This window comes from Elgaria multicarinata, chromosome 1 (genome assembly GCF_023053635.1).
Source record: "Elgaria multicarinata webbii isolate HBS135686 ecotype San Diego chromosome 1, rElgMul1.1.pri, whole genome shotgun sequence".
NCBI classification, from domain to species: Eukaryota; Metazoa; Chordata; class Lepidosauria; order Squamata; family Anguidae; genus Elgaria; species Elgaria multicarinata.
Window position 1 is genome coordinate 39,902,381 of NC_086171.1, and position 15,734 is coordinate 39,918,114.

The 15,734-nt window shown below is 46.5% G+C and overlaps 2 protein-coding genes across 2 annotated transcripts in view; one reads left to right on the forward strand and one right to left on the reverse strand.

Moving 5' to 3' along the window:
• Window positions 1-15,113, reverse strand: part of GORASP1 (golgi reassembly stacking protein 1) — a 27,444-nt gene extending 12,331 nt beyond the window's left edge. The window contains exons 1-8 of the mRNA XM_063126100.1: window positions 14,960-15,113; window positions 9,336-9,416; window positions 5,964-6,167; window positions 4,870-4,956; window positions 4,044-4,174; window positions 2,386-2,530; window positions 1,674-1,809; window positions 978-1,130 (exon numbers count right to left, since the gene is read on the reverse strand). Coding sequence (XP_062982170.1) covers window positions 978-1,130; window positions 1,674-1,809; window positions 2,386-2,530; window positions 4,044-4,174; window positions 4,870-4,956; window positions 5,964-6,167; window positions 9,336-9,416; window positions 14,960-15,022 — 1,000 coding nt within the window. The 5' untranslated portion in view covers window positions 15,023-15,113. The remainder of the gene's footprint in view (window positions 1-977; window positions 1,131-1,673; window positions 1,810-2,385; window positions 2,531-4,043; window positions 4,175-4,869; window positions 4,957-5,963; window positions 6,168-9,335; window positions 9,417-14,959) is intronic.
• Window positions 15,114-15,576: 463 nt separating this feature from the next.
• TTC21A (tetratricopeptide repeat domain 21A) overlaps window positions 15,577-15,734 on the forward strand; it is a 47,724-nt gene continuing 47,566 nt past the window's right edge. Inside the window, exon 1 of the mRNA XM_063147445.1 lies at window positions 15,577-15,603. Coding sequence (XP_063003515.1) covers window positions 15,577-15,603 — 27 coding nt within the window. The remainder of the gene's footprint in view (window positions 15,604-15,734) is intronic.

Below are 15,734 nucleotides of genomic sequence, written 5' to 3' on the forward strand. Positions count from 1 at the left end.
CTGGGTCCAGCTCCAGCTGAGAGCCCCCTCCCTCCTGCTACCAACTGTAACTGCAGAGGCCACCAGAGAGGGAGGAAGCAGCAGCCAGGCACCTCTCCACCGTGCCTGGGTCCAGCTCCAGCTGAGAGCCCCCTCCCTCCTGCTGTCACCTGTAACTGCTGAACTTTCCAACTAAGATTGTAGTGCCTGAGTTTGCTTTCCTTTTCCCCCTCCTCCTCCTCCCTCCCAATCCCCTTTCCTTTTGTGTCATGTCTTTTAGATTGTAAGCCTGTGGGCAGGGACTGTCAAGAAATACTTTTGTAAGCCGCCATGAGAGCCTTTTTTGGCTGAATGGCGGCATAAAAATCCTTAAATAAATAAATAAATAAATAAATTCTGGTATAAGCTTTTGTAGGCTAGAATCCATTTCATCAGATGTGTGATGTGTTATCCATTATCCTCAGTTGCCAGCTATATATAGACACAAGTAGAGAGAGAGAGAGAACGTAACAAGTACATTCTGACAATTCAATTAAGCTTAAATGTACATTTTGCAATGCCCACTCAGAAGAGCAGAAATGATCTTCGATTGGTTGTGTTAATTAACACCTGTACTGGAGAAGCTTATACCACAATGCATTTGTTAAATCTTTAAGGTGCCACAAGGCACTTTATTGTATTTAAAATATGTTTATATAATGGCTTTTGGTGATGACATGTTAAGCCTGATCTTAACCATCAATGTGGCTGTGATTTTGTGTGCTCTGTATGTATATTTTGTAAGACGCAAAATACTCTGAGCCTCCTCATCAGAGGGAAAAACAGAATTTTAAAAAAAATCTAAGATGGAATCACCAAGTTTTACTAAAATCCATGTCATTTTTGTGAACCGCCCAGAGAGCGCCGGCTATTGGGCAGTATAGAAATGTAATAAATAAATAAATAAATTCAAATATACACATCAAAAATAAAACAAATGGTGTTAAGCATTTGCTTACCAAAATATGAATGAGTTCCACTATTAGTTAGTAAGCTATCAGTTGCTGCAAAAGTGTCTGTTACGTTGAAAGAAGCAGAGGAAGAAGGCACATTGACTGTTTTCACTAAGTCAATTAATTCAGGAAAAGAGGCTCCAGACATATCTATAAAACCTGAAAAAGAGGAAAAATAAAATGAAGGGTGGATCCAATAATTTACAAGAAAACTGAAACCCACTGACTGAAAGCTGGAACATCTTCCTTGTCACCTAACATTACCAAAAAACAACCTGTACCTAATAGAGCACCATTAAAGGCTCCTGGCTACTCCTCTTAACCACGTACATCCTGATCCAAAGATGCTGAGGTACTATTGGAGGTTTCTGGAAGTGCTGCATTAATTCATTTCTGCTTCGACAAGCACCTCTGGGGAGGGAGGCTCCGCAATCCTCCCTACTTCCTGTTTGTGACACAGGCTCTGAAGAATCCTGTCTTAGTACAGGAAGTTCGACAAGGTAGCATTCAAGGTAATATATTCCCTTCAGGGTCTTGTATTGTTTCCTGCTCTTCCCCACAAGCAGAATACATTATATAGAAATTTGCTGAGTCAACAAAGCTTGGCACAAACAGCACTGCATTTAAAAAAAACCAAAAAAACCACTAGCCCACGGTGTGTGTATGTGTGTGTGTGTTCTAAAAGGCAAGGCATGACATTACCTGGATCCATGACTCTCTGGACAGGAGGAGGTGGGTGAAGCGAGTTTTCTACTGAATACATATTCACACTTTGATCCGTGCTGTAATCTAAGCTCGCAGCTTCTTCACTTTGGGAGTTCGGTGCCAACAGCGGAGCCTGAAACAAAAATGTCAGTTAAAAAAATAATAATAAAGTAACCACATGCTTCAGAACAAGAAACGCATTATATATCGCAAAGTGATACTACTACATGGTGGGTAGGTATCATTCCCCTAGTACCAGCCTCCTCTTTGTGAATTGTGGTCAGAGGCTTGCTGGTCAAAAGCATGCCGGCCAAGCTTTTCCAAGGAGGAAAAGCTTCTTTCCTGTTGGCCAACTGATGCAATGAAAGCCAACCAGTCCAGTACCCCCGACACTTGGGATGGGGGAGAATTTTGTTTGGGCTGCAATTTTAAGGGCACGGACTAAATTTGCTCTTCCCAGCTAATTTCTGGGCTGGGACACATTGCACACTTCTCTGAATTGCATATTTGGAAAAGTTGCATACAAAAACAAATGTGCATTTTGGTGCAGGATTTTTTAAAAAAGATTGCAGACAAGTGGAGAAATTGGATGGGACAGAGTTCTAACTGAATGCATGCAGAACTGACGCAGAGCAGAAATAGACTTGATTCATCTGTCCCCTACCCAGCAGGGCCAATGCTGAATCGGCTTTTGCTGTGAAGCGCTTACCTCCGTGTAACCATTGGTTGGCGGCTCGGGAGGTGTGTCCCCTGAGGGCAAAGGAGGAGGGGCACCGGCTTCAGGTTTTTTCTTTGGTACAGCCGCCTGCGTTGGAATTCTGTGCAAATAGCCGTATCCGATGCCACACCCTAAACTGTATGAGAAGGCAAATCCCACAACTTGATAAGAATCAGATGTGCAGCCTTGTTTTATGTTTTTTTTATATATAAATAACAATATGATTTTATTTATTTCATTTCTATACTGCCCAATAGCCAAAGCTCTCTGGGGTGGTTTACGACAATTCAAAAAATAATAAAATACAACATAAAAATACAGCACAAAAATTTACATATACAAAATTTAAAACAATTTAGACAGCTAAAAACTACTCCAATAAAAATACTAGACCGGTTTAGCTGTCTGGCATAACTGCCCCATCATATGCCACTAAATGCCATTAAATATGAGATAGGATGGAACAAACAGAAGCCCACGTTCCTCAAATCATATGAAGAAGCCTACCCGCTGGTCATCAGAGAGCACTAAATAAATATGGATTAATAAACTGGCAGCCTCCCACTAAGGGGGAGTTAATTCAGAGAGGAAGGAAAGACTCAGCCTTCTGCCTCTATGTGGACTGTCGTGGACAGTTCCCCCTTCACACACACACTTTCAAAAGCTCTCCATTCTTGCTCTTATTCATTTTAGAGACTAGATCTCTCTCCACATGGCTCTATGTTCAAGATCAATTATTGTGAGTGGGTTCCCTCTTGTCACACTGTAGCCATATTTTTTCACCGCTTAGGAGGACAAAAAATGGATTTTCAATACAGGAGGGCCGTAAGGAACTGTAACAGCCAGGATTAGGGATAGGGTACAGTTGCAGCGAGCAGCAGAGAAGAACGTGCAGAGAATCAAGTATTGGGAGACACTGTAGCTCAGCGTAGAGCACTTGCTTTGCATGCAAAAGGCCTGAGGTTTGATCCCCAACATCTTCAGGTAGGGCTAGGAAAGAATTCTACCTGAAACCCTGGAGAGCTGCTGCCAGTCAGTGTTGACAGTACTGAGCTAGACGGACCAACAACCTGCCTCAGTGTAAGGCAGCTTCCCATGGAAGTGTGGCCTATTATTAGTCCCTATTCCGAGAGCCACAGTCCATCTCTAGACAAATCACCCCTCCTCCGGCACAGCAACAGTATACATTTCCAAGTCAATCTTGCCCAACCTAGTGCCCTCCAGACTTTTTGGACTACAACTCCCAGCATTCCTGGCCATTCCCCATGCTGGCAACGGCTCAGGGCAGCTGAAGTCCAAAACAACTGGAGGGCATCAGGCTGGGTAAGGCTGTCTGCTAACCCTTCTCTGCCCCATCCCTGACACACATCCACCAAGCCCCGACCCTCATCTTTGTCTTTTCAGCTGTATTTAGAACATAAGGAATATGAAAACTGTCACAGATCACATGGGGCTAGATCACTTCTCAACAATCTCACGGGAAAGCCCGTTGCAATCCACAGGTTATCCAGAGAATCGGAGCCTTTTCCAAAATCGAGCATCCTGTTACAATTGTATTCCCCAAACAAGAGTACGATCCAAAACGTGGCAAGCTGAAAATAAGCCTGACCTCGTCTCCACATTGGACCCCATCACTCGCAGACACCTACCTTCCTTCTCCACCCCAGGCTCCATTGGGGGTGACAAAAACCTCGCGACAGGAATCCGTTTCCGTGTTATAGACCATCAGCTTCAAAGGTTTCCCCTCGTGGGATTCAATCAGCGCGAAGAAATCTTCCGACTGGGCAAGAGAGACTCTTGTCATTCACACAATAGCTGCCCTCAATCTGCCCCATCGCCTGGTTGCCAAAGGTCCTGATCCTGGGGGACAGAGACTGCCTAGGCTGGCCTTCCTCAACTGGGTGCCCTCCAGACTGCTGGACTACAACTCCCATCATCCTCAGCCACCATGGAAAATGGCTGGGGAAGGCTAGCCTAGGCAGAAAATTACCAACATGTTCCCTGGTTCCCCAACCCCTCTCCTCGCAGATATACAAGATACCCTAGAGGAAGCTGCCAGAATACGACAAAGCATCATGACTGGATAGGGGCCGTTGCTTTGATCTGTCAAGCTTCCCTGCATTACAGATGGTGCAGAAGAAAGACAAGCCAAGGGGCAATAAGGAATAGGAGGGTTTGATCTTTTAGCTCAGGGGTGCAGAACCTCAGGCCAGGGGCCAAATCTGGCCCTCTGGGGTTCTGCAGATGGCCCCACCCCTAACCCTGGCCCCACCCTTTCCCTTAACAACCATAATTTGGTGGCTTCCTGGCTTTTGCACAGTGCCCTCCGCCCCCAATTCTAAGGGATTGAAATGCCTCCCCTCAGGCTAAATTGCTGGCCGCAAGAGCTTTAAGCTAAAGCAGGATTGGATTTCTGCCTAGTTCCACCTGCCTCCCCCTCTGAGGGCTGGCTCTGACCCCCTCAGGCCACATTACCTCTTGCAGTATCTGATCCGATCCAATAATATAGTCTGTGTGCGGGTTCAGGCCAGCTAACGCTGCAGGGGACGCTGGCTCCACATCCTAGAGGGAGAATGTGCTCAGTCGTGTTAGCCAGCCCGTATTCAACACATAAACCCACACAGAAGTCTCAATTCAGTGGTTTGCAAACTGTGTTCCCAGGAATCTTAACAAGCTGATCCCCAGTCAAAGATTTTGTAGCATCGGATCAAGTCCCTGAGAGAAAACTCATCCACCGTTACTAGTCAAACCCAGAAAGGTTGAGAGTTTGGTGCATGCTAGGGAGGCACTCATTTTAAAGGGGCACAGGGAAGGGAGAATGAGTGATGTTCCAAGCTTGTTGAGATCCTCCATTTTCCACCTTGAAGCTCGATTCATCTCATTCTTTCTCCTGAATGCGAGCATCTTTTCTTTCCGAATAGTAAAAGTGTGCACTTTGAAACACAAAAAATGCACACTTTTTCCAAGCACACACTCCATTTTCAGAAATGTGCACTTTCAAATATGAGTGTAAGCTCAGAAAATTGAAAATGTGGGAAAGGGTCCCCCGAGAGGAGGAAGTTTGAAAAACGCTGTCTTAATTCAAGAAAATATTGCCAAGACAAAAACACACACACACCCTAAACCAGAGGAGATGCTCAGGAAACCACCATTGGCGATACCTTTATGAGGACTGGCCAAAACTCTGCAAAAAGATGCAAGCTTTCGAGTTTTCCAGAACACTTCATCAGGCTAGGTGGTCCAAAAAGCAGGGAATAGGGAAGAAACAGAAAAGTCAAAAAATGTGGTCAAAGGTTATGGCATGAGGTCTGCAGTTTAGACAGAGCCAGTCTGATGAATTCTGGAGAACTCGAAAACTTGCACATTTTTGTGGAATCTTGGCTGGTCCTAATAAAGGATTCTCCAATTGTGCTCCCCCCGCCCCAATCATGGACCAGCACAACTATCTTTATGCGCTTTCGTTATGCCTCAACGTGAAATCCTCCAGCAAGTAGTCAAGTGGCCAAACCTACATGCAGAGCCCAATAACCAAATACCACACTATGTCCGCAACTTTGCTTCCTGCTTACCAGCACATGCCACACATGTTCGTTGGCTCCTTGGAAGCTGCAGAACCGCACGCTGGCCCCCAGAAGGCCCTGCCCTCCCCACATGTTGCTGGGGATCACCTCCACCTCACGCACTTTCATCATTTTTATGTTGTAAACCTCCAGCTTCACTGGCTTCTCCACGTTGGCTTTCAGCAGATCCTTCAGGGTGTCACCTTCTTTATTCTAAAAACACACCCAGGGAGAAAAAATATCAAGACTTCGCTTCGAGATACAGCAGCTAACAGACTGCCAGGCCTGAAATGCATAAGGTTTTTTAAAAAAAAAAAAAAAAAAAAAAAAGTCTAGAACAAGGGTGGACAACTTGTGGCCCTCCAGATATTTGGGCCTATATCTCCCCTCACCCCTGGCTGTGCTGGTGGGACAGTAGGCCAAAACATCTGGAAGGCCACAAGTTGCCCTCGCTTGGTCTAGAACCTTAGGCACATGAGCCAAACCCAACCTGCTCTTTCCCTTTTCCCCAGCCACTAAGCAGTGTGTGGTCATTCGGGCTTTGTGCCGGATTTCCTCCATTCTAAAAGGGTGAAATGTCGCTCCTAAGGCTCACTTACTGGCAGTAGGAGGTTTTAGTTAAACTATGCTAGCTTTGGCCCTGCCCTTTTACCCCACCCCTTTTTGCCTCCAGCCCTGCCCATCACTGGAATGCAGCCTGCAAATGGGACAAATACAGCTTTCAGCCAGGATAGCTAAATAGAACCTCCAAGTTCAAAGGGAGGATATCTCTGAATACCAGATGCTTGGGGAATCAACCAGTGGCAGGATGTTGCCTCCTTGCCCAGAAGCATCCACCCGGGCACCATTGAAAACGGGATGCTGGGTCTTCTTCTTCTCTTAGTTCTATAAATTGCTCACAGTTGAAGCTATGTTGTTGTATTGACCTGTCAGTGCTAAACCACCCATCCACTCCTCTATCTGGAATGCCATTCTACCTACGTGTAATGATCACCTTTGCTTTTCAGAGGCTTTTTTTAAAGATGTATTTATTTAGAGTCACTGTTAATAAAGGCACTTTCCACCATCTCTCAGCAATTCTGGAGCTCCACATTGAAACATTCCGTCTCGGCAATCGGCGTTAAGCAGAAATGAATGTTTAAGAAATCATGGCAGTCTTATTTGGATTAATTTGCAGAGTTCACACACTTAGGCCTCTTCACTTTTTTCTTCTTTCTGTTTGGAGTCTTACTGGCCATAGCTCAGTGCGAGAACACATACTTTGCACAGAAAACTTCCCAGGTTCAATCCCTGACATTTCCAGATGGTGATGACAACGACATGTGCATGATTTCCATGCTGATTTTATTTTGAGCTAGTCAGCTAGGGTTAACAATTCCAAATAAGGAAGGGAGGAGGCAGAAGTGATGCAGTGGAATTTCTATGTCTCCTGGCTATTGCTTGTCATGCCCAGTTTCTTCCAGAGTACATAGACAGAGCTTAAAACAACCAGCTGAAGTGCATCAGCAATCCATGATAGCAGGTTTACGAATCCAAGACATCACACATTTATCCATTCAAAAAGAAATTGTCTGCACTGATTTAAGAAAAGCCACCTGTGGACAAGTAAATTGACAGAAGAAGCTGCCCCTGGACTGCATTTGCACAATTTAAAATAGACAAAGAGAAAATGGAGTCTCTTTTGTGCCCAAGTTGCTTGGGCAGGAGCCGCAGCTCAGTGGTAGAGCACTTACTTTGCATGCAGAAGGTCCTAGATTGAATGCCCAGCCTCTCCAGGTAGAGCTAGGCAAGAATCTTGCCTGGAGACCAGCTGTCAATCAGTGTGTAGACAATAAAGGGTTAATGAACCAATGGTCTAACGCCACTTCCTATGTGCCTATGCTAATCTTTCCTTTTTTTTTAAAAAAAAGAAGAAGTTATGCAGTGTTTGCTTTTAGGTCAGTTTGAGGATGTAATCATAAGCATGCTTACTTGAAAGTCTCATTGAAATAAGAGGAGTTACTTTTAAGTAAGGAAAGTAAGGATAAGGTCATAAAAGCAACACCCAAAATGCCACTTGCCACGTCTTGATCAAGTGAAAGGTGAACTGCATTTGCTGGCCCTACTGTACAACAGCCAAGCAGCTTCCAAGGTGTTAATTATTAAAAGGGTCATATTTGAACAAGCCATGTAAACGGGTTTTGTGACTTAGCAACTGGTCAACACCCTCCCCACCTTCCCTCTGGAGCGCACTACAAGTACCTGGCCTGATGAACTAGAGACGGATGCCACAAAAACAGCTCCATATGACTCATGCAAGGGTTCCCCAGGGGAAAGAGTAAAGCACATTTCCCCAAACTGGGGCCCTCCAGCTGTGTGGGACAGCATCTCCCATCATTCCCAACCATGCTGTCTGGGAATGATGGGAGTTGCCGTTCCACCCAGCTGGGGGGCAACAGGTTGGGGAAGAATGGAGTAAAGCCACAGAAGGTGGACCACATCAGATGTCAGGAGAAGATGTCCGTTCCAACCCCCTGAAACTTCACTGTTGACTCTATGAGACTTCAGAGACAGAGAGAAAGAAAAAAAAGACACAAATCTGTTTCCTAAAGATTTTTATTATTATTAAAAAAGCCACTACTTGCTACTAGCCCCAAATCACAGAAGTAACTCCCCAATGCCTCAAAGGCTCAGAGGGGTAAAGCACTTAAAACTCCTCAGGCCAATGGATGGGGCCACCACGTTCCCAGCGGCCTTCAGTCTTCTGCTTGATGGCAGAAGCCAGAGTGTGCTTCCTTTCTCCGCCATCATGACTAGTAGCCATTGCGTTTCCTGAATCCCCACCTCCTAAAGTGGTCCACTAGCTAATGCTCTTGGACACAAATGCCACGTTTACCACATTTCTTTTGTTTCCATGTTGACATCTGGTTCAGTGACCTCTACTTGCTGTCTTCTAGTTCCTATTAATTCATTCTTACATTTATCTCACCATTTTTCCGCGTGAAAAGAACTCGAGGTGGGTTACATGGTAGTCCTCTCCATTCTTTAATACAACAATCTTGTGAAGTAGGTTGATGGACCCAAAGTCACCCAGTGAGCTTTATGGCTAAGTGGGGACTAGAACCCAGATCTCCGGAGTCCAACACTCTTAACCACTGTATCATCTTCCACCATGTAGTTTGAGACAGTGTACATGGTGTTCCTGGGGACGGGTATGTGTCTTCCATCCACGCAATTATCACATGCAGACAGGTTTAGTTTTGGCAATAATGGCTGCATCATGTGCGTGCTGTGGGGCATACTACAAGCTTCTAGCTCACCACCACCACCACAAATACTTCAAGAACACATCTCTTATTTATTTATTTATTTATTTGTTAAAGATTTATTTTAGCTACTTACCAATCTGGTGTGTCCTATTGTGAGGATGAAATCAAAGAATGGTTCCAATCCAGCCTGTTGAGCTGGAGAGTTTTCCTGAACCTGTAAAATTGCAAAGTTTATGAACTGGATAAAAAGACTGCCAGTGTATGTGAGCATGTTCTAAATTATGTTGGCAGCTTAACTGGGGGGTGGGGGTGGGTTCCATCCTGAGCATGCTTATGAACTAACAATAAGAGACTTGTCATTGGCATTTGGGAGAGGCGCTTCTGGCCTAGAGCAAAAATACCAAAGCCGTCCATCCTTACAAACAAGACAGATGTATTCCTCAGAAACATTTTTCTCCATGCCCAAACAGAGGCCACAAAGCAGCTTAGTGGGGACATTAGCCTGTGAGGTGAGGCTCACTATTGTATCGCCTTGTGGCAAAACCGCTGGGGACCAAATGACCTCTGCATTAATGTAAGAAGGCAGTAACACACACATCAGACTGTGGGTTAAAAGTTCTCCACAAAATGGCCTGCACAGTATTTGTTTGGTTTTTTGGTAGGACACTGTGGCATTACTCCACAGTTCTGTTCCCTTAGGTATGTCTGCCTTTGTATGTCTAGTAAGTGCAGAATGTTGGACTGAGTGGGTGGGGCTCATGATGCTGTGAATGGGGGGGGATGTTGGTCAGTTAGGATTATCAGTGGTGTGGAGAGTGAAAGGAGATAAGATTTTAAGAGACTTAAGATTACTGTTTTTATTAAAACTAGTAGTTTATTATTATTATTATTTATTGCATTTTTATACCGCCCAATAGCCGAAGCAGGTTAACTTGAATTTGAAGTAACTAAGATCTGTTAAACAAAAATAAACATTTTATTTTGTTTTGTTACCTCAAACCACGTGTCTGCTTGACTTTATCACCTGCTCTACGGTTACTATCATAAACACCTTATATATAACCTTCAGCTTATTACATACACAGTAAAACCTTTTCAGATTCTAGCCTTTACCCTGACATATGAGGGAAAGGTTGTGTTTTACCCTACTCTCAGGTTGTTCAAGTGGTGGCGCTCGGCTTGAGGAGGGTTTGTGTGCATCAAGGCCTGGTGTGTGAGGCCTGTGTCGTGATAGACACATTTAAAGCAACAGCCCCCCCCAATCAAATTGTGTACACCAGTTAGTACAAGAGTTTGGAGCTATAATTTCAGACTTTTCGCCCACTTTGGGCCCTATAGGGTTCGAACCCACTAGAAGAGATGGTGAAGTGTCATGAAAGAGATGCAGAAGACATGGTACAAACTGCATGTAACAATAAATCTTGTTTTTCAGATTCATTTATGGAAGAGAAGAGTTCTTTGAGCCCTAAGGCCTGGTCTTTCAACCGCACATTATACAGCTTCACCTCATTTCCCTAATGCTCTATTGGGATATAACTGCCAAGAATATGACAAGATTTCTCTCGGAGGAGTTTTCCTACTTTGTCCTATTACTAAAAATATTTCAAAAGCATTTCATGAAGAATCAGGTCTTTGTTAGTAACTTTTACTTCTTCTTTTACTCATTTTCACTTGATCGCTGAACTCTAGGCCAAAGCAACCTAAATTCTGTTACGAGAATTACGCAACGCCTGTCTTCACAGACCTATTTTTAACACACACACAATCTAAAAACAGGCATTATGCCCACAAGTGTGGGCTGGGTAAGAGCGTTTCATCCCTTGACCCATGGAAGCACATCCCTATTCAGCACAAGTGCCTGAGCCCCTCCACAATTGCTAGGGGTCGGAACTGACTTAAGAAGACCTGACCACTTACATTCTCAGAATGCCAAGATCTGCACCAGAAAGCACATTCCTGGAGTCTTCAAGCAGAGACAATTTGGCTCCTCCTCCTTCCAGCTGCCACCTGGCAGCAGCCACTACATCACTGCAGCAGAGGGAGTGAGGGGGCAGCAGGGCCACCATCTGCTCTGCTGAGAAGCCATGTTCATCATACTCCTCCCTCCTGCAACTGTCATTGGCCACTAAACAACATGTGCTGGCAGCCGTGGAACCACAGCAGCAGCAAGAGGGCAAGGATTTTTATTTTGCCATCCTCCTCCTGCATTTCTCGATCACTGCCATGGCAACCAGTAGAACCACTAGCCAAGACCTGAGAAGCCTAGAGCTTCTGGCTCCAGGCCATTGGATCTGGACTCAACACAAACAGCCAGAACAATTGCCAGGTGCCAATCTACAGCAGCCACATCAGGGAAGCCAAGGGAAGGATTTTTACTGCTTCTACCTGTTCCTTTGGGCTTCTCGGAGATAGCCATGGGGACATTCAGCAGAAGATCAGCAGTTTCCACCAGCCAACTACTGAGAAGGCATCCAGAACGCCTGTAATTGTATTTCATCATGTTTTATAATCTTGTAAACTACCTTGTGAGGGCAGTATATCCTGAAACAAGTGTGGGGAAGCAGATGCTGCTGAACCCCAAATCCCATCAGCTTCAGCCAGGGTGGCCAATGATCAGGGTGACGGGATTTGTAGTCCAGCAGCATCTGGAAGACCACAGGCTCCCCATCCAGGCCCTGAAAGGTGGGATAAAAACCTTCTGAATAAAGAAGCAGCAGTATACATACAGACGTAAGAGGGACCTCGCCTGACACACCTCCTTTACAAAAGTAGCATAAAGTAGGGATGTGCTCCGCTTCTCCTCGAACCGGAGAAGCAGGAGCGGAGCGGGGGGCTTCGCCTACCCTTAAAGCGGAGGTGAAGAGGATTGGGGGGCCGGCGGATCGAGGCGAAGACGATCGCCTCAATCCGGAGCTTCGCCTGAAGGTAAGTGGGGGGGAGGGGGACTAATCTGGCGCTGCTGGCGCCGCTATCCATGCAGCGGCGGCAGCACCAGGTAAGGGAGCAAGGAGGAGGGACACTTACCTTCCTCCCTCGCCGGCTTCAATTGAGGTCCCGGTTGAAGCTGGAAGTGAAGGCCGAGGTCTCTTCCAGCTTCAACCGGGGCCTCAATTGAATCCCGTGACGGAGGAAGGTAAGGGGGCGGCGGCTGGGCCGGAGGCCGGGGTCTGGCCTACCTGGCGCCGCCATCCATGCAGTGGCGGCGGCGCCAGGTAAGGGAGGAGGGACGCTTACCTTCCTCCCTCGCCAGCTTCAATTGAGGTCCCGGTTGAAGCTGGAAGTGAAGGCCGAGGTCTCTTCCAGCTTCAACCGGGGCCTCAATTGAATCTCGTGACGGAGGAAGGTAAGGGGGCGGCGGCTGGGCCGGGGGCCGGGGTCTGGCCTACCTGGCGCCGCCATCCATGCAGTGGCGGCGGCGCCAGGTAAGGGAGGAGGGACGCTTACCTTCCTCCCTCGCCAGCTTCAATTGAGGTCCCGGTTGAAGCTGGAAGTGAAGGCCGAGGCCTCTTCCGGCTTCAACCGGGGCCTCAATTGAATCCCACGACGGAGGAAGGTAAGGGGGCGGGGTGGGTGGTTTCTCTGGCGCTGCCACCGGCGCCGCCGTCAATATAGTGACGGCAGCAAAGCTGGATCTCGCTCCGCAGAGCGGAGCGAAGAGGATCGGGCCACGAAGCGGATTGGGGGTCCATGCACACCCCTAGCATAAAGCTATTTCATGGCTCATAGCTTCTGCACCCACAGCAGAATAATAAAAGGTATAGTGCAGAACATTCCGGGACATGACTGTGAACTATTTTCATCCACAGTCACACACTACAGGTACAGTATGTTCACAAGAGTATTCTAGAAGATCATCTACAAGGTAGGAGTACTGAAAGGAAGGTGGCAGGGGGAGAAATGCAGTGTGATCTCTCCTATGCAGCAGCAAGCATTTAACATAGCGTAATTATTTTCTACATGAGAAAATAAAAGATTAAGATTCACTTTAGGGTCTTCCCTCTTCCAAAATGAGGCTTCTCCAAACACCTTCCAAAAATGGATTTGATTTGGAATGTGTAAGTACACAACCAGGTGTGACAGCTGCCTCCGCATTTTAAGGGTTATCTTGCGCAAATGGTCCTTGAGAAGAATTTCCCCATGCCCCATTTCACATCTGGATTCACACACAGGCAGGGCGGGGGGAGGGGATATTTCAAATTCCTACAAGCAAATGTTAAGATTTGAAGCAGCAGCTTTAAATATCTAGCAGACCGCCTAACCTTATATATACCCATGCAACATTTAAGTTCTTCAGAGGAGGTCTTGCTGGCCATTCCAAAACAAACAGAATATTGCCGTGAAGAACCTCAACAGCAGGCCTTCTCTGTAGTGACACCCACCCTCTGGAAAAGCCTCCCTTGTGCAGTTCAGGAGGCAGAAAACATAACATCTTTTAAACGCCTCCTGACAACACACCTTTTCACATAGGCTTTCCCTGGGCTGTAATTGCTGATGGATTTTACATGGTACTTTTTCACATTTAAAAGTTTTATATTGTGCCTTGTCATGATGTATGTTACAGTTTTAACTGTGAAATGGGCAATAAAAAATGTAATAAAATTTTATTTATATATATATATATATATATATATATATATAAAATAACGAAAATATTTAGGGGTCAAAACTTCATACAGAGCTGAGAAAAACATGCATTTGAATGCCCAAGGGTTAATATATCTGATTTTAAGAAGATTGATTTTTTTCGTTTTAAAAAATGCCTTGCTGAATCAAACCCAAGCTTCCTTTGGTCCAGCACCCCACTGAATTGGATCCAGATTTAGCTGTACTTGGAGAAGACCCACTGAAATCAATGGATTAATCATGACTTAGTTTAATTATGGCTTAAGTTGCAGTCCTATGCGTGTTTAAACAGAAAGAAACCGTACAACTCCCATGCATAAGATTTCCCCCTTACTTGATTTCAACAGATCTATCCTAAGCACCACGAAGGCTGTAGCTAGACCTAAGGTTTTATTATTATTATTATTATTATTATTATTATTATTATTATTTATTGCATTTTATACCGCCCAATAGCTGAAGCTCCCTGGGTGTTTATCCCAGGATCATCCCGGGTTCGCCCCTGCCTGAGCGCTGGATGCCCTGTGTGGCACTTAGATGAACAGGTTTGACCCCAGGACAATCCTGGGATAAACCCTAGGTCTGGCTACGACCTAAGTCAGGATCCAACCCACCGAAATCAACAGGAATGACTTTAGTCACGGCTCAGCCCCACTGATGCCAATGAGTCTGCTCCAGAGATAGGCAGCTCGGCAGCAGCCAAATGTTTCGGACCACAACTTATATATTGTTTTGGTTTAATTTGTTTTTAGCTGTGTATATTTATTGTTTTATACTGTATGCTTTTATCTGTACGCCGCCCTGAGATCTTAATGATATAGGGCAGGATACAAATGTTTTAAATAAATAAATAAAAACCTCGCGAAATGCCTTGCCGATGGCCATGCTGGCTGGGGCTGATGGGAGTTGTAGTGCAAAGCATGTGGACGGTTATGCCAGCTTGCCCAGCCCTCCCAAAATCTGAGGTAAATCTAGATCCGACCCGTTGTGGTGGTGGCGGCGGCTGTTATAGCGGCCAGTCCTTTTTCAAGGAAGACACGAAAGTTTGCCTCATCTCACGCCTTGGGCAGCCTCGACCAAGCAGCCCCCGCGGCTTCCCGCCTCTGTCACCCGGTCAAGGGGATTCGTCCTTACCCCGTGGACATGATAGCCCTCGGAGCCCCCGTCGGGAACCTCGGAGCTCGAGCCCAGCCCCATGGCCACAGAGCGGCGGGCTCAGGAGCTCGGAAGCGCCTCCGCCACCATCACCATCCTCCGTCCCATCGCTTCAGCCTGCCAAGTTCCAACGCTGCAGGGCCGACTGCGCAGGCGCGAGCGGGGCAAGGGCCCGGCGGAGGGGCAGAAAGTGGGAGGAGCGGGACGGCGCTGACCATAGAGTCGACGAGACGCTCGCGCTCGCTTAGCCGAGGGTTCCCCTTCCAACTGAAATCCTAGAGAGGAACGCAGGAGGTGGGATAGCGGCTTCTCCTGGGAGGCGGGATTTGCGTGCGGCTGTCTGAAAGATGACGGGGAGACTCCTCGGCGCGAGACGCGCTTAGCAACGGGGAAAGGGAGGGGGGCGCGGCCTGTAGTAACCATACACGCCGAGCCACGATTGGATGTTCGGGGTGTTTATCTTGAGGCGGGGGGGGGGGGGGCGGCGGCTTGTGCCTCGTGCCTTGTCAGGTTGAAAAGGGTGGACCGTTGCGGCGGTTGCGACAGTTGGTGTTTTGAATGCCTGCCCCGCCCCCTCCTGAACATCTGTCATCGCCATGGCTGACGTGGACCCTCAGGCTTTGGTACTCACCTCCTGTGTTTGGGGTTGTTGTGCTGAAACTGCAAAAACTTACTTATTTTTATTTACAGTTATCTTTAGGCCGCCTTAAAGAGTAAAACCCGCCACAGAGCTTGATTCTAGTTAGGAGCCAAG